At 39.6% G+C, this 18409-nt stretch overlaps 1 protein-coding gene across 1 annotated transcript in view; it reads left to right on the top strand.

Moving 5' to 3' along the window:
• The first annotated feature begins 1390 nt into the window (after positions 1–1390).
• LOC119436498 (disks large homolog 5-like) overlaps positions 1391–18409 on the top strand; it is a 123146-nt gene continuing 106127 nt past the window's right edge. Inside the window, exons 1-4 of the mRNA XM_037703358.2 lie at positions 1391–1871; positions 3547–3656; positions 11744–11825; positions 12537–12649. Coding sequence (XP_037559286.1) covers positions 1841–1871; positions 3547–3656; positions 11744–11825; positions 12537–12649 — 336 coding nt within the window. The 5' untranslated portion in view covers positions 1391–1840. The remainder of the gene's footprint in view (positions 1872–3546; positions 3657–11743; positions 11826–12536; positions 12650–18409) is intronic.

The following is an 18409-nucleotide window of genomic DNA, read 5'->3' as shown; positions in this document are numbered from 1 at the left end:
GGAACGGCTTAGACACGCGCGTTCGAGTGCGTGCATGTAGGCCCAATTTTATAAAAACATTAAACCCAGAAAGTTCCAGAATTAAAAATCAGAAGCACGCCTTTGGAAATGTCAGTGCACTTTTCGCGTCAAAAGTGTATGAGAACTTTATACCCATCAAGTTTCGGAATTGAAATCCATGCGCTCCATAGATTCCGGCGCCGCTGCGAGATGCCGCGACGCGCCCGCTCGCTATCGAAAATCCTTTGAAACTTTGTGCTCGGCTGGGGCTCCTTACGTTATGTGACTCCAGGTGCATGGGCGTTTTCACGAAATCCAGCCCGAGTTCGCAATTTTCGCGCCGAAATGTCTTTTCGAGTGTCAAAAAGACATTGTAGACAAAATCCACCATGATTTCCGGTGCCGGTGGTTGTTTTGGTCGGCGGTGCATGACAGCACGAAAAAATTTCGGGGGGGGGGGGGGGGGGGCTGAAGCCCCATCAGCCCCCCCTCCCCCCCCCCCCCTCGCTACGCGTCTGCGCGTACAGGCACCTTCAAGTTCTCTCCACCGGTTGGCGTCCTTGGATTGCAACTGAATGAGTTTTTAGAAATACTACGCTATTATCTTCATAAGATTATTGTGCCTGATTTTTATACTGTAAAATTTATTTGCCTTGTAATGCATTTCATGTTTACAGTCTTGTTCTATATTGAATGATTTCCTCTCGTGCCACAGCACTCTTAGGGCTGGAACATGTAAAAACAAACAAACAAACAAACAAACAAACAAACAAACAAACAAACAAACAAACAAACAAACAAACAAACAAACAAACAAACAAATGAATGAATAAATAATAATAATAATAATAATAATAATAATAATAATAATAATAATAATAATAATAATAATAATAATAATAATAATAAATAGATAAATAAATAAATAAATAAATAAATAAATAAATAAATAAATAAATAAATAAATAAATAGGTAAGTAAGTAAATAAATAAATAAATAAACAAACGCACCACGAAGAAAAATACAGGAACTATTCTAACTCACACCACTCAGCAGCATGCAAAAATTAGGAAGAGAACCCTCTTTAATAGCTTCGTTTTAGTGCTACTACTTCATTTGCGCTTGGTCTGCTCCTTTCGAGAGGATGTATCGATCGAGGAAAGCCTTTGTTGGTTTCTGTTTCGGAATGCCTGTAGCACCACATAGCGGACAAACCAGCATTTAAAAAAAAGACCGTTATTTACTTAATAAATACTTAATATAGTATTATATTTATGCAAATATTAGCGAAGTATATGTGTGTATAAATAATATGCTACATTTAGTCTGCGTATGTTGCCTATTTAGTTGATGCCCTCTCTCCTCGTCTTGAGGCTCGGCTCGTGCACTGACTTTTTAGATTGGTTTTTGTTTTAGCCGCTCCGTGCTTTGGCGTTTTGAGGTGCAAGTGCGGTGGTTATTCGTCGTGTGTAGTTGCGTGAGGACTGCAGTTACCGTTTGCTGAAGGTGTAGAGCGTGCATAAATGCGTCCTATTAATGATCATGTCCTGCGGGGGCTTTAGTATTGGCTGCCGCGTCATAGCTGACATGGCGGGTATGCGGGGACTTGGATTCACTCCTCACATAGTTGAGTCGAGAGGTGCCCACACATAACCACGTTAACTTTCGCGGTGGATCATCGTTCAAAGCCTGTATCCTTAAGATGATCTCGCGAGTTAAGGTTGTAATTAGGCAAGCTGCGACCGTTTACAACATCGGTGTTGCCCTTCAACTAGCGTAGTCGACTGCCTTTGGGTAGCAAATTCACATTCGATCTCAAACCCTACAAGAGACCCCATCATGTTTCTCGGCGGTGCAGGCAAAAATTCAGGTAAGAAACTTGTTATTTTAATTAAGTTTGATATCTAAAGTTCGCGATTTAATATTAGTAGTTCAGCTTCTTTTATCTTTCATCACTTATGTATGGTGTCCTAGTTTGTCGATACGTGCTCCTCTGGACACTGTAACTGAGTGCGAGTTTCACCGTGCTAATCTTTAGTTTGGCTACTTCAAACCTGTCTCAACTTTACTGTTTGCACCATGCTTCGCGATGGACACAGCAGGATCGCTGATTTTGTGGTGGCGGTTGCTTGCCTTGTAGCCTCGGCCAAACAACTCTGCATCTGAACTTTTGTGTTTGCCCTGCCGTGGGCTTTCGTGACGTCGAAAGTAGAACAACTTTCGAGAACAGCTCTGGGATAGTGTACAACGGACTCGCACGTATGCATTAGATTGTTGTTGATCCTATAGTCTTGCCATTATAGTGCCTTTCTGTCCCCTTTTTTTCCCTCTTTTTTTTTTTTTTCTTTTTCGTTCTAGCAATCGTTTTGGCTAGAGTTCAATAGCTGGCCTCGATAAACGTATACATGAAGTGTTGATGCTTGTGTGCTTGGCTCGCCCCAGTTAGCGGGCGCAAGTTTTCTCGTTTTTTCCACGCTCTTTGTAATGGAAATGTCGATCGAGCTTAATTGCTAGCGATATTAATTTGCTGCTTTAGGGCGCTGCACTTGTTATGTCTGCATTGCACTAGTCAAACCAGTTTGCATCTTTTGATTATGTCTGCAGTTCTAGCTTCAGGTTGCCAGCTGTCAAGTAATAGGGGTATAATAATGGAATAGCGAGCATTTCTAAATTTCTCTGCAGATTAAATACAATTTCATTTACTTGTATTTTGCGTGGCCCACAGGATACTAGTGCCCTGCAAAGAGGCTGGTCAGTGGTAACAAGTGTTTTGCTTATGCAGTAGTGAAACGGAAATCTTTTCCATTAGCAGTGTGTCATTAGTGGCAGCTACTTGCACTAAACTGAATGTAATGAGGGCAAACTTCTTGTGCTGTAAACGATGCAGACCGTAAAAAATATCTGCAAACATTATTTACTAAATATGTAGGTCAAAAGCCTTTGCATACTTCTACCCTTATCATAGATACAATTTTTACTTTCATTTCTCAAGCAGTGTGACCTTGCAGTAAGTAAGACCACAGTGTTTTATTTATGAGCTAAAGTCTATTGTATGTGCACTTGTAGCTTGATTGCTGCCTTAAGTTCAGTGAAATTGCATGAAGTTATATATGGTAACTGCAAATGACAAAATGTGCATGTAAATGGTTAACTGGAAGTTACTGGGTTAGCTGGATTATTGCCCTGTTTGCCTTTGCACTTGCTTCAAACCATTAGAAGGCAGACAAAATAAAAAAGTGGCTGTACAGGCTTGAAAATTTGCATCAACCCATGTGAAAATTTCATGTCTACAGTGTGCTGGAAAAATAAAAATAAAACAGTTCGCATTGTGGATGCTAAGCCATTGAGTATAATTCCAGGGGACAAGAAGACAAAAAAAAAAAAAAAAAAAAAAAACTTGCAGAAATTGCAAGGCTTCTTGTGGAGTCAGTGTAAAAGGCATGGGAAAGAAATTAGGAAAAATAAAAGAGAAGGATGGTAAACAAACAGTAGTACTACTGCTTTACCATTTGTTATATGTGTAATTAAATTATGGTGCCCTCCAGGTGCTCCTGATGAGCCACCTGGTATGTCCCAGTCAGTCAACTTGGGGCATGGCAAGGCAGACTGTCTTCTGTCTTCAGACCGTGACTTGCCACGAAGAGACTTGCGCCAGGTGAGACGGGTGGTGCTTCTAAATATCAGTCTGGTGCAGTAGTAGTACATAGAATTTGGGTGACATGTGGACTAATTCAGGATATCACACTGTGTGCTCTTGTTTTGTAGAAGTTGAAGGGTGCCCATCCTGTTCTGGCCTGAGTGTCAGCGTGTTTCGTATTTCTTGACATTTCACAATACTTTCTGGCTGCAGTGGTGGTCTCAAGATGGGCATTTTGATCTGACAGCCTGGATAAGTTCAAAATGCAGCTCTACCAGGAAGTGCTAGGATTGAATATCTTACAGCTTAGAAAAAAATTATGCATATAGTAGTGTAATAGTTTTTCATTTTACCTTTGTCTGTAAAAAGGTTTGAAGGGGCATTTGTGTTCTATCGACTGGGCAACTTGAAAAGTTTAGTTGTAGATGTCATGAAAACATGTTTTAAAATGAACTTTATTAGGAGGAAACAGCGTAACGATAATGGCTTTCTAAGTGTTAGTTTAGTGAGGCTGTATTACACTTTATAATTTTTTTGCTGATTAATCATGATAAGCCTTAGGCAGGTCACATACTTTCATTTTTCGCTTTCCTAGCTGTGTGAGGAGAACAAAAGTCATTAAGTGCATTGCCGATTATAGAATGCCTTGTAAAAAAAGAAAATGTGAAAGAAAAAGTGATATAGTTTCATGTGACACAACTGCTAGCTACTGTTGTGTTGCGGCATATGATTCATTGGTAAATTAGGGGATGTTATTGGAACAGCTATATCATTTGCCAATTGACAAAGATGTTAACATGGCTTATGCAATATGAACATGCGGACAAAACAAGACATTAATCTTTCAGTATGGTTTACGTTGACTATCATATGTTAGTATGGACTAACGACATGCACATCTTTACAGTCTCATTTACATGGTTTTCAGGCAATCTTGCTAACAGAAATGTAGCATAAATTGCTGACTACAATGGTGTTGCTTGCTGGGAGTAGAGGTGATGGGCTGGTCTGAGAGCTGGTCTTTGACCGAAGAGATGCAGACTTTAATGTACTGTAAGAACTGTATGCAATGAAAAAAAAAAAAAGAAAATGTGCATATAATGATGGAGGAGGGAGAGGTGGCAACATTGTCTGTGCTAGGCTGCCATAAATTGAATTTGTTCTGCAGAGAGTGATAAGGGTGTAACACCCACAATGGTGTTGCAGCACAAATACTGGATTGTTCCATAAATTGAATTTGTTCTGCAGAGAGTGATAAGGTGTAACACCCACAGTGGTGTTGCAGCACAAATACTGGATTGTTCCATATATAAGTCATCTTTCCCATTTAGTTTTGATGCTGAACTTACCTCAGTATAGAAATAGTTTTGTTTTGACTTTCAATACAAAGTTTCTATACAGAGAAAAGTTTATAATGGTTCTAATGGGCTGTGAAGGTACGTGGTCTGTGTTTTTGGTAAATAGCAATGTGATCTTGTGGCTAGCCCAGGGTGAGCTCATGTCACAAGCTTGAAACCACTAGGTTGTGCTTATAAGATCATCCATTGATGTTTGATGTTCACCTTCTTTTTAATGTTTATGGGTGGTTTGTTGGCGGGAGTATGGCTTTAATCACTTCCCACAACTCCTAGTGAGCTCTTGCAAAATGCTGCAATCAGCATTCATGAATTAAACTGCAACTCAGTGGTCAACAAACATTGTCATGCATCTGTGTGATGTCAGACGTGCATATTTTAAACTGTTTACAAGGTAAATAGTATGTCACTAGTGTTCAAACGCTGATGACAGTAAGTGGCTAATATAGCATTACTATGGAGATTGTCCTGCTTGACCTACTACCTTCAAAGCTAGTCCTTGCCAACATGGTGGTATGTCTGACATCTCTTTTGCTGCCCCATGTGTGGATGCCTAGCTTTAAGGCTGGTTGGTAAGCTTGTGTGTATTGCTTGCGTCATCTCTTTTTCCAAGATTTCTTTTTCTTTTTTTTACTCATTACCACACTTTTTATTCTGTTCCTGACTTTTGTGTCTATGGGAACGTGATCTATGTCTTTTGTGATCACTTTGCCATAAATTAGTTTTAGTATCATACATTTTTCGTGCAGTTTATTCAAAATCTATTTATATAAAAAAAATCTCTGGAAATAAAAATTGCAAGAAAGCACTGTATGAACAAAACCGTGGCTAGAACAGTATGCTGAAACGATAAAACATACCAATACAAGCACATGCATCAAATAAAGCATGGCTCAAGTTTTTCAATCGCACAAAGAATGGCAATGGAAATATTGTTCATTGCTGCTATCATAATGAATTAAATGAATGTAAGCACACCTAATTTAAGAGTCTATATCATTAACAATATATATATATATATATATATATATATATATATAGTGACTGAATTTTTCAATGGGCCAAAAGTATTAAGAAAGATGAGAAGCACAACTTCACGGTTATCTTAGGTTTATTTTCCCAACAGTTTCGATTTATTGGTCATGAGAATGCTTAATCTTATAATTGAAGTGCATTGTGGGCAACAGCAAAATTTGCTGTCGGCAGTTCGGCAGTAAGTCGTTCACTTGTTTAACTCAGTTACTGTGAATAGCTGTTAAGAGCACCCAACTCCTCAATGCGTTTAAGGGCTCCCACATCATCTTGAGAAGGACGCCTTAGAACTTGGGAAGAGTGCTGAGCGACTCCCCTTGGTTTTGAAGAATCATGTGACTTGCATGCTGCAAATGTCATGATTTGCAGTCGTTAATGACAACAGTGATACTTTGTTACACCATAATGATGACAATGATAGCTTGACATCGGAGTCTCCCACTATGATGTGCCTCATAATCAGATCGTGGTTTTGGCACATAAAACTCCATAATTAAATTTTTTTAACATTGTGCTGTCATTGCCTGTCATTGTTGTGTTGTTGCTATCATCATCATAACACTAGTCATCCTCACGACAATCGTGTTGTTGTGCCATTAACTGCTTTAATCAGTAAATGACTTAAGGGGGCCTTTTTTTAAAGTTATATTGTGCTGTGTTTGAACCAAAGTTGGACGAATCAAATAATGCACATGATCAGCCCATTTTCTAACTGGTAGAACTGCTGTTGTTCAGTAAAATACAGAAAGCACTAAATTTATCCATTTTTAGCGAGTCTGCTTTTATGGATGGGATCTGGTGTACTAATAAACAAGAAAATAATGAAGTATTAGTTAAACGATCACATAATAAAGGCACTAAGAACAGACAACAGGAAACAGTGAATTAATTATTAAACTAACACATAATGTGTGAAATAATGAAAATATGCAACATTGAAATATTCACAGATGTGTGAGGAGTGCTTCTTCCTCCTGCCAAGTATTTAGCAAAGAACTATAATTTTTTGATGTTATGCTTCACAGGGATAAATTCTTTTTCATTGTAAGTGCCATGCTGTGTTTCACTTTTTTTTATTTTGACATTTATGTGTGCGCTGAGTGGTCATGCAGTAAAAACTGCTTGTCCAGTGAATTGCAGTGTTCATTTCACTATCTTGTCTAGCTTCACTCTAACAGCTCGGTGGCTCACTTACTCATGTTACACATAGGGGCATCCATGTGAGTATGTGAAAACTGGGTAAAAGAAATTGGAATGCCACACTCTGCCATTAGTGTGGAAGGGCCAAGGAGATTTGAGGTGCTAAAAAAAAAAGTAAAATATTGTACAGTAAAACCTCGATAATTCGAAGGTCGCCGGACCGCAAAAATTCTTCGAAATAAGCGGATTTTCGAATTAACCGAAATGAATGGTAAAAAAAAGAAAACAAGCAAGAACTTGCCGCAAAAAGAAATCACCTTTATTTTCCATGTCCGAGAAAAATTACTCAATATAATCACCGATGCGGGATTACTTGGCGCACTGGTTCGCCGCTCCTAGTGCCATGCTCTCCAGCTGGCTCAAAAAACGTAGCATACAAATATCACCCGCACTGCACTCAACAAAGTTGCGGACGATGTTCACGGAATCGATAACTGCCGCAAAAGCGGGCGTGGTAGTGCTTGACTCCAAAAATTTGGACTTGCTGGATATTCTGGATTTCAAAAATGCACCGTCAGGGTTCCCGTTGAGTTCATGCATTTTCGCACCCAATTTTTCGGACGAATTGAGACCCCAAAGTTCGATTTTGCTGACTAAATCGCTCTTTCCGAGCCACGCTAGCCAATCTTGGAGGCCTTCTGACAACTGCGTACTTAGCACCGGAGCGGTTTCTCGCGCGCACCGTATCTTGAAAGCTATCTCCAGACGGCTCTGACCTTTTGTATGCGCTGTGCTCTCGCCGCTCAGTTTCCGTTGAAGCGATAGACCGCACGAACCTTCGCTCGCTGCGGCGGCCGCGCTCGTTCGTGCGCGCTGACACCACGCTTGTTAATTCAGTGAGTCTTTTTTTTTTCTTCTCTCAAGTTTCGGTTGCTATTTTGAACGTGGCGTGTACACTGAGCAGGTGTCTCGGAGACCCATGTCTCAGTGATCGGCGCTACTTCCTGTACCTTCACGAGAGCTAAGCGGTGCGAAGCTCGCTTCTTGGATCTCCATGGTGAACTCCGTTAGGCGGAGATCGCCAACGTGGTGACGTTCGTGTCGACTGTACACGGAGACGACGTCATTGCTGCACAAATCCAAGCAAGTCGATCCCCTCCAAGCGTAGTATGAGGCAGGGCATTATTAGAGGTTTTTTTTAAGCCGCACTAATAAATTTTTTTTTCGGCCGAACGAGTTTTGCGGACTATTTTTCAGTCCCCACGAGCTCGGAAAATCGGTTGGCGACTGTACGGAATGCCCTAACCTCACCGCCGCACGTTGCTACTAGCCGGAAGCTTCGAATTATCCGAATAGAGCCGCGCGGGCCATTCAAATTATCCGGTAGAATTTGCATTGAGAATGACGGGACCGCTCAAATTCTTCGAATTAACCGAATTTTCGAATTAACCGAGTTCGAATTATCGAGGTTTTACTGTAATACTTACAGCTCCTTTTTGTGTTTGTGTGTCTGTTAAAGTTTCTGGTTTGAAAAAAACTGAAAAGGTGAACTAGAGATAATGGCAACTAAATTATATTGGTATTCATTTGAAACTGCTAGAAAATTTCAGGGGCTTGGCTAGCTCAGCCTGCCTTAGGTTCTAATAACCATTTTCTTTCTTCTATCAGTCGAATGAGAGAACTACTGATGGCAAATGTGCTGTTGTACAAATGAAATAATGAAATGCAATTGCTCTATGAGACTTTAGCACTAATGCAGCTGGTGACAAACTTGAAAGAATATTAAAATGTATGGATATGTGCAAATGTTATTGTGCAGTTCTGGCTGTTTAGTGCTGTTCCACCCTAATCATCTGCTTTGTTGACTGGCTGGAATATGGTGATTCGGGTTCTCCATTTTCAGCTAAAACTGATAAAATCGAAAAACACTTGCCGGAAAAAATCTAGGGCATATTAATTTACCTGAAAAAATAATAAATTTTACTCTAGTTTTGCTCACGTGGCAAGTGTTCTCTCTTTTTTTTCTTATGTAGAGCTATTTGGCAATGTCTGGCATTCGATTGTTTCGTTGCTGTGCACAGGATCCAAGAAAATTAAAATGGAACCCTAAAGACATGCCAATAAATGTGATTCCATTGTAGTGTGGTTTACTTACAACAGGTCATGTTGCATCGCAAGGTTTACCATATTGCAAAAGCTTTCCTAAAGGTCTTTAGGGCACTGTATGTTGCTGCAGCAAGTCAGTAGGATTTTTTTTTTTGTGCTAATCTGACCTAGTTGCATTTGCACTATTGCAGCATCCTTTTGCTAAGTGTCAGAGATGTTGCTTGTTTGAACCACCATGGCTGCATTGTTTAATCCTGAAGCTCTTCATTAGAAACATTGGATGCACAAGTAAAAATGCTTATGTATCTCTCATGTCTCCTTGTGTGCATAGTTTATCAAGTCTTTTCTTTAAGCTCCTAAAGGCATTGGTAATGGTGGGGAAAAAATACCAAATGTAAATGTAGACTGTGAAGAAAACATTGAAATTTTTCAAACTTTGTCAGAAAAATATTGCCAAAAAACGTCATTCAGTTCTTCAAAATCAAATCTGAAGCTGAGCAACCGTAGGGATAACAGGTGTGCAATACTGGAGCCCTAAGGAAGATGAAAAAGATTATATAGTATAGAATTGGAATAGAATTGCATTCTTGGCTTTGTTGGCCAACATTGTGAGCTTCTAAAGTGTGTGAATATGCCACGCTGCACTTGCTTCTTATTTATTTATTTTTTTCTCTGGAATTTGCATGCAGTCTTTCTTTCTGGTGCGTGGAAAAATAGGGTGAATTCTAGGTGAAGCCACTCCTTGTGCAATTTCTGCGGTACCTTGGATCGATCAGTTAACTTTGACATATACGAGGTGTGTTCAAAAAGAAACCGCACTTTTGAAATAGCGCGCCAACCGGCAGAGGGAGCGCGCTGCGGCTACTGAGCGCATGTAGTGGCAGGTTTAGATAACATACTGCCATTTGCCGCGTTTCGCTCTGACCGTTAGTTGGCAAGCTATAGCCGCTAAAGTGAGCACATGAACAAGCTGTTCTTCGGATTGGTGCCAAAGTGACAATGAAGGAATTAGAAGGATAGCGTGTGTGTGTAAAGTTCTGCTGCAAACTTGGAAAAACTTTCACAAGGACATTTCAGTTGCTTAGCCAAGCATACAGGGAGGACTGTATGAGTCGCACGCAGTGCTATGATTGGTTCAAGCGTTTTGAAGACGGAAGAATGTCAGTCGGTGACGATCCCAAGCCTGGACAACCTTCCACATCCACAGATGATGACCACGTCGAGAGAGTTCAAACTGTAATTCGTGGAAATCGTCGTTTGACTGTTCGAGGAGTCGTTGACGAAGTGGGTATCAGCGCAGGATCATGGTCATGAAATTTTGAGTGACAAACTTGGGATGCGTCGTGTCAGTGCAAAATTCGTGCCGCATTTGTTGACTGACGAACAGAAGCAGACCCGTAATGAAATCAGCCAGGAACTGCTCGCCACTGCCAGTGATGATGAAAACTTTCTTAAGAACATCATAACAGGTGATGAGACATGGATTTTTGGCTATGATGTTGAAACGAAAGTGCAGTCATCGCAGTGCGTGGCCAAGGGTTCTCTTCGTCCAAAAAAAGCACGCATGAATTGGTCAAAAATGAAGGTGATGTTGGTTTTGTTTTTTGACTGCAAAGGCATTGTCCATTAGGAATTTGTGCCACATGGTCAGACGGTAAACAAAGAAGTTTACCAGGGAATCACGTTTGAGAGATTCTGTGCGCAGTAAGAGGCCTGAATTGTGGGAAAATCAGGCTTGGATGTTGCATCGTGACAATGCCCTGGCTCACGCGTCGCTCCTTGTCCGCAGCTACTTAGCGACACACCACACTCCTGTTGTGCCCCACCCACCATATTCTCTGGACCTAGCCCCAGCAGACTTTTTTTTATTCCCCAAGCTGAAAACCCTCTTGAAAGGACGTCGTTTCCAAACCGTAGACGAGATCCAGGACAATGCGAAAATGGAAGAAAAGATGGGAAGAGTGCATTGCTAGTAGAGAGGACTACTTTGAAGGGGACAGCACTTAAAATGTTGTACCACAAGCAGTAAAGGTGCTATAGCAAAAGTTCGGTTTCTTTTTAACACACCTCGTAGGTAATATACTAATGATGTTAAACAGCAGCATAGTGGACAAGATGGCCCTTTTGTAGGGTTATAGAACACGGCCACCATGCACAAACACACCTGCCCCTACTTACTATTTACCATAGTGATATCCATCTTGGAAATTGTGGCACATACATAGGCAGTATAACTAATGTGTTCATACATTTTCCTGTGAACCAAATTGTTTTTCATTTCGTTTTGTCTTTTGTGTGCATTATTTATACATATTTCTGGGATAGCTTTATTAAAACGCTGAGGGCAGCATGATGAATTGCACTGGTTGTACACGTTGAATAGCATTTTTTTTTTTGCTTGTTGGTGGTATTTTTTCATGAAAACCAGAGGTTGTTTTTTTTTTCTCCTTTTTTTTGTCTTGGTTTCTTTAGGTGCATGCTGACCAGGACAGTGTGTACAGAAGGCTCACTATGGCTGGAGATCGTTTTAACCCCACCATGGGGAAAACGCATGGTCTGTTGCTCGCTATTTCTTTGAGTTTGGCTTGCCACATTGCATATGTATGTTCTGATTGATTTTGTTGTGCTGTTGCTGACGGGGGCACCAGTGTTTCATTAATTTAATGCTTAATTGCCTCATTCATTTTCTTACGTTACATGTAGCATTATGTTTGTATCCCAGTGGGTTTCTTTGAACTTTTTTGTAAAGCTCCTGTAGTGGAATAGCATGCTAGTATGGCCAGAACTCCATAGTAAATGAGTCTGAACGAATCTTGTCTAAATTGCATGCCCTTTTCACGTCTATATGGTGTTTGTAATGACAGTAGCACCTTTGTCTTTTGCTACTTTGAGTTGAGCACCAGAATCTGTTGCATGTAAGTGATGCATGTTTTGGCCACCAGTTAAAGTGTCCGCTAGTGGAAGGAAACCATAGTGCGCTTTGCAAATGGTATTATACATGATAAATAATGAGGACTTGTGGCATATTTGCCATATCTTATTATAATACAAATTTCGGCTCTTTTAGCTTGCTTTCTTCCTTAGTTTGAATTTCGTTACCATTGTGTTCAACATCACTTCAAGGGAATTTTAATGTGAAATCACATAGCTTTGAGCACTTAACTTACATTGTTTTGATTTCACTAGGCATTCCGATGCTTTAAGCAAAGTGCAATGAAAGCCCATTAGAATATTTTTTACATAATTGTTTTATTTTTTCTTACAGCCAGCTCAAGTGATTGGTCCCTGAGCTCATGTAGAGACTACGACTACAACAATTTGGTTGCTACTGATCTTCCTGTAAAATTGGAGCAGGATTTTTATCACGGGAAACATAAAGTATGTTTCATTTGTCGAACTTTCTGTGCAGTGATGAATAGATGTGGATGATGGAAATGTAGCTGGCCCATTGTGCATGTGCAGATGCACGTATATTCGCACATCTGCATTTGCATGTAGGCGTGGTAGGTTAGATCTGTAAAAAATTTTTGATGGACCCGTTATATGAATATAATTGTTAAAAAGTCACGCTGAACTTGCACGAGTTGCACACTTTTTTGCATGTTATAATATGGAAATTTCTATTTACATAAATGCATCCAGAAGTCACAGAATGCTGTGAGAAATGGATGCCATAGTTGTGTAGGGGGGACTCAGAATCAGTTTTGACCACAGGGGTCCTTATGTGCACTAAGATTTAGTGCGAGAGTAATTTTGCATTTTGTTTTCACTGAAATACAGTTGCTGTGTCCCGGAAACAAATGCACGACATTGCGTTGAGTAGAAGTTACCACATAGTGCATAATGTAGTAACAAATTGACAAAAGCAGATGGTCTCGGGCTTTATTCCCCTAAGCCTGTTCCTTTGACATACTTAATGCCTTTTCACCCCTACCTTTGGCCTAAAAGCAATAAAAGAAAACAAAACGAAAGCACCATTAACTTGTGGTCAATTTAGACTTTCCAGGCATCTTAATTTGACAAGCATAAGTTTTTGTTTGCTTGCTTATTTTTTACATATTTTAAACTGGGTAAATCATGTCTATTTTCAGTTACAGATTCAAACCATTTTTCCTATGTCTTGTAACATTGTACCAAAAAATTTGTACAAAAGCATCAGAACAATGTTATAATGTGCTAGACAATAATCCTAGGGTCAAATTTGACTTTCAAGCATAAAATAAGGAAAGAAATGGGGAGTGGTATGGCCAGCGCTGTCTGTATAATCTCGACAAGCCGTTAGTAATTTTGCACAAGGGCATCTCCGGGAGTTTGTTAAAGTGTATAGGTTGTCAATGAAATTTGTTTAGTAAGTTATGCTGGGCACTTTGTTCTTGTACACCATATAGTGCAACTGAGAGTTGCACTATATGGCGCCTTTTCACCACTTATTTTCAAAGATTGGCAAACACATTCCCAGTCTGTGTCTTCCAAAGCTATGATTTCCACTAGGCACCCTGTGTGTGCCATTTGTGACATCCTCCTGCAACCCTGTCTGTAAACAAATGTGCCTTGAGCGACTGTGTTGAACTCATCTGCTGGCATAAACGTTTCAGCAGCAACATGTCCTTTGTAACGCAATATTTTTGTTTTACAGTTGAGCCTTTTTATAATGAAGTCACCATCTGAGGCGAAAATAGCTTTGTTTTAGCCTATATTTATTACAGGCATACATGCTGAATGTGGGCAAAAAAAAAAAAAAAGCTAATTTTAGAATTACTTTGTTATATTCAATAGCTCATTATGTTTGTTTGTTATGTTCACATTCGACTGTATCTTTTCTGCCAAAATAACTGTCACACAGCTGTTTAGAATTTGTTGTAGATTTAATATAACTCAATATGCCGTAGCGTGTGCTCTTGTTCCCAGTGCATGCATGTTTTCTTTTTTCTTTTGTCTCCACTGACTTCATGAGAAGCACCTCTAGCTTGCCCGACACAGTTTCAGTTTCAATGTAGGGCTTTTTGCTTACAATTCTTTTTGTATTATGTGTATTGCTTCATGAGTCACAGGAGGTGCAGATAAATTTAAAACCACTTTTTTCCCGACATGGCAAATGGCTTTTTGAATCATATATTGTCATTAAATTTTATATATAAGTAAAAAGTGCTCATTCAAATTTGAATAAACAATACAGAAGAGCCTGCATATATTGAATCCAGATATTTCAAATAGTTGCCAACGCCAAACAGTAGAAATGCCCCCTTTGAGAATGCTGTGTAAAATCATAGGGCATTACTCAGCTGTGTGAAAGTCTATCGTCCAATACATTCAGTATGTTGACACCCCTCTTACCACTTCCGTCACTGTCATAATGCACTGAATGACTGTGGGTGGCTTCAGCTGTATGACCATTCTTAATTCGCGGTTTTGGTGGACAATGGATGGATGAGCAGCCATTGCAGTCTGCTCACTGATTAACTGAAATTGTAAATGACTGGTTTTACAGTGCAATGACAGTATTCTATGGGGTGCTGCAGGTGGCTAAAGCAATTTACATGATTTTCAAAGCGCCATCTATTGTTGAGATATTCGACAAGAATTCACCTGTTCTACTCGATAACAGGTCACACAAAGTGCACCAGAAGCACTGCCCACATGATGCAGTGCACCAGAAGCACTGCCCACATGAGGCTTCTCACATGGTTTGGTTTCTAAGCCAACGGGTTCACTGCCTGTGTGCTGCACACCGTTTTATCTCACGAAGGTCGTCGGTCAGCAACAGATTGTTGCTTGCGGTGCAGGCACACAACGATGGATTGAATGCCTCAGCAGGCCATTGCAGTGAGCTGCTTTGTGTCTCATGAGCATTGAATATCACAGGAGCACGTCCAGCAGTCGTTTGCACCCAATCTCAAAATCAAAGTGGGAAAAGGTGATTTTTTGTCTGTGAATATGCCAATAACGGATGACACCTTTAGAACCACATAACTTGCTTTAGTCATCTGCAGCGCCTTCCTGCAATACTGCTGTTGCAATAGGGGTCTTAAAACAAGTAATTAACAAGTTTGTCAATTTTATTTGAATAATGAACAGACATCTACGGCGGCCTGCCCATCTATGCCGCTATTTTGTAGTGATGCCTTCCACTTGATTCTGTGCCAGTCGTATCATCCACTCCTCACCACTGGCTGACCTCATTAATCACGTGGGTGGAGTGTCGCTCTGACCACTGACAAAGCGCCAAAAGCACATAAAGGCATTAGCATTGGAAAAGGCATCGCTACAAGATCGCGGCCCTAGTGTCTGCTTCACTGGAGAAACAAACATTGAAGAAAGAATCCTTGCAGCTGTTGTCTTTTTTGGTCTTTTTAAAAAAAAGAAAACGTCTGTTACCACTAAAACAATTGCCCTCTATATCAGGGTATTGGTGTATCATGCTATTTTGTAATCTGTTACCACTTTGATATCTTGAGGTTTTACTGCATTTATTGTGCATTGATATATTGGATTAAAATAGATTCTGTGTTATTTATATTGCAGCACTTGTATAGTTTCTCTTCCTTACAGTGAGGAGTTATGTGAAATTGAGGCACATTTAAGATTATATTTCTCTATTTGCAATAAGAAAAGAAGTTTTGAGGATTTCTGAGACTGAGCTAGATGCTTTCCTCGCTTTCTTTTAACTCTGTAGCTTTGGTATTATATTTAACAGCACAATTTAGTTGCACAAACTGGTAAGTAAGTAGGTCATCCATCAGTCTTTGCAAAGTAAGGAGATTTGGCTACTGATGAACTTCATTTTGGTTTACTGCAATATATTGGTCTGCAGTCTTGACATTTCAGCTTGCATTAGCACGCATGTAATTGATAGGTGCCTTTACTAGTAAGCATGTATAATGCATTGCTTTCTGTTCTGAAGTGATGTGTGGAGAAAAGGGCATCTGGTTGCCTTGTAAAAGGTCTGTTGAACATTTGGGACATCGCAGCTTCTGTAACAACATTAATGGGGTATTTCCATAATATAACATAAGGGAATAGATGTGCATTATAGCACTGCAAGAAACCTTGCAGTTGCCTTTAATGTTCACTGTGACAACATTAAATTATCTGATTCTTGATGCCAATGATATTTGTCATAGGCAGCCAAGACAGATTGCAGGTATACTTTGTGTGACCGGTTTGAATGGGAATGCATTCGTCTGCCTTGCCACTTTTTCGTTAGTTGGTGGTCGAAGTTTGCCTATTTTGTTAAATGTTGGTTCCATTCCACTTGTGGTGGTAGATGTAAAGTGTGAAAGTGTGAGACTTTGGGGGGCCCATAGCACATTGTTAACATACGACCTATAGCTTGGCGGCAAAAGTTTGAAAACTAGTTCATTTTGTACTGCAGGTTTGTGCTTTTCTTTTTCTTTCTTTTTAAGTAAAAGCTGCATATTTGAGGTACATACATGGATATGTTCACATGTAAGGATTTTCTGCTAGCTCTACCAATGCTAATTTTCTATTGAAATTTGACTATGTTTGTTATAATGCGACTAATTTGGTTTAAAATGCTTGTCGGGTAAATTTAAATTGTAGTTAAGGATTTTTCTTATTTATATCATGCACACAATCACTGAAAATCAACTACAATGTGGAATTTGACAGTATGCAATGGAATATTTGAACAACTGGATTCTTATCATGTAGGTTCTGGCTCTCGAACTGTCAGACCTAATTAAAAAAAAAAAAAATTAAGCTATGGGGTTTGAAACCTTGAGGCTTCACAATGGGTTATGTGGGTTATGCAGACTTAGTCAAATGGTGTGTTGTTTCACAGCACAAATGTGAAGAGGTTACTGTATAATTTCAGTCCATATAATTATCAATGCATCGGCCACCATTTTTATGTACAAGCTGTTCATAACCAGTGATGTATCATTGAGTGCCTGGCTTTCACTCGGGCACCAGAAGTAAAGCCGTTCAATGGTAAAAGATATATATATATATATATATATATATATATATTTTGCTCTGTAATTGGCTGAAACATTTTCTTAATTATAAAGCTAAAATTTTTGTGTGTACTTTAGGGGCTTCACTTTGTGCATTCTGGTTTTCCTGATGTTCCCCCTGTAAACATCAGTTCTCAGTACTTAGCCATGATGAGATTGAGAATTGGTGACTTTCACCTGTGGTGCTATTCAAATTGACTTCATTGTTGGTTATGTTGTAGTTTGTTTAGGCTAGTGCTTAGTCGTGAGAATCTTGAATGTGCTCATTAGTTATATTATACTGTGAGGAACTGTTTCAATCACTTGTTCCAGTCAGCAATAGGTGATTTGAAATTTACTATATCCTGCAAGATAAAATAGCTCACAATTTCCTTTTTTCATCAAAGGAGAGTGACAAGATTATACTGTGGACAGTTCAGGGCTTGTATAGTGCTTGCTTCGTGTGCTCCTCAGTGCTATTTAGTGATGATACAATATTGTCCTCTCCATTCAAGCATCCTAAATTTTCTTAATATATAATTTACTGCGCATCTGCACCCTTAGGTCTCCCTTTTTTTCTCATCATAGATCACCTCATACCAAGAGCAGTGTGTTGAATAATTCCGTGAGCAAAAGTTAAGGGCCCCATCCTGTCATACTTTGAACACCCTTGGCACTCCAGCTGACATTGGTGATGCTGTTTGTTATGGTGTCATTAGGATGTTATATTGTAGACAGCAGATCAAAATCAGCAGCATCAGTTTGTGTTTATAGGGATTAGTCTTTTCTTTGGAGCAGTTGCATCATTAATTTCTGCAAACTGTGAATGGACCCCTATTGGTCCTATTAACTAGTGCAGTGCTCCTACTGCAGTTGCATTCTACTAACTCTAGAAAAAGTCTAGACTGACACTACCCGCTAGAAATAGTTCGGTTAAACTTTCCTCTCACATGCCACCAATTTCATACAGAAACTTGCAATCTTAGTGTACCTTCTGCGGGTAAGAAGTTTTTCAGTGGGACCAGTTAGTGTATCCTATAGCAGCAGAGACTTTAGTGGTTTTGCTATCTTTGTGGAATATAATGCACTGTTTAAAGCTTGGTTTTGTTTGGGAGAAGATAAATGAGTCATAGTTGGTAAATAAATTGCGTACTAAAATAACCTCATTTAATATATTTCTTGA

The sequence above is a fragment of the Dermacentor silvarum genome, chromosome 1 (genome assembly GCF_013339745.2).
Source record: "Dermacentor silvarum isolate Dsil-2018 chromosome 1, BIME_Dsil_1.4, whole genome shotgun sequence".
NCBI lineage: Eukaryota > Metazoa > Arthropoda > Arachnida > Ixodida > Ixodidae > Dermacentor > Dermacentor silvarum.
This window is presented reverse-complemented; position numbering and strand designations above follow the sequence as displayed.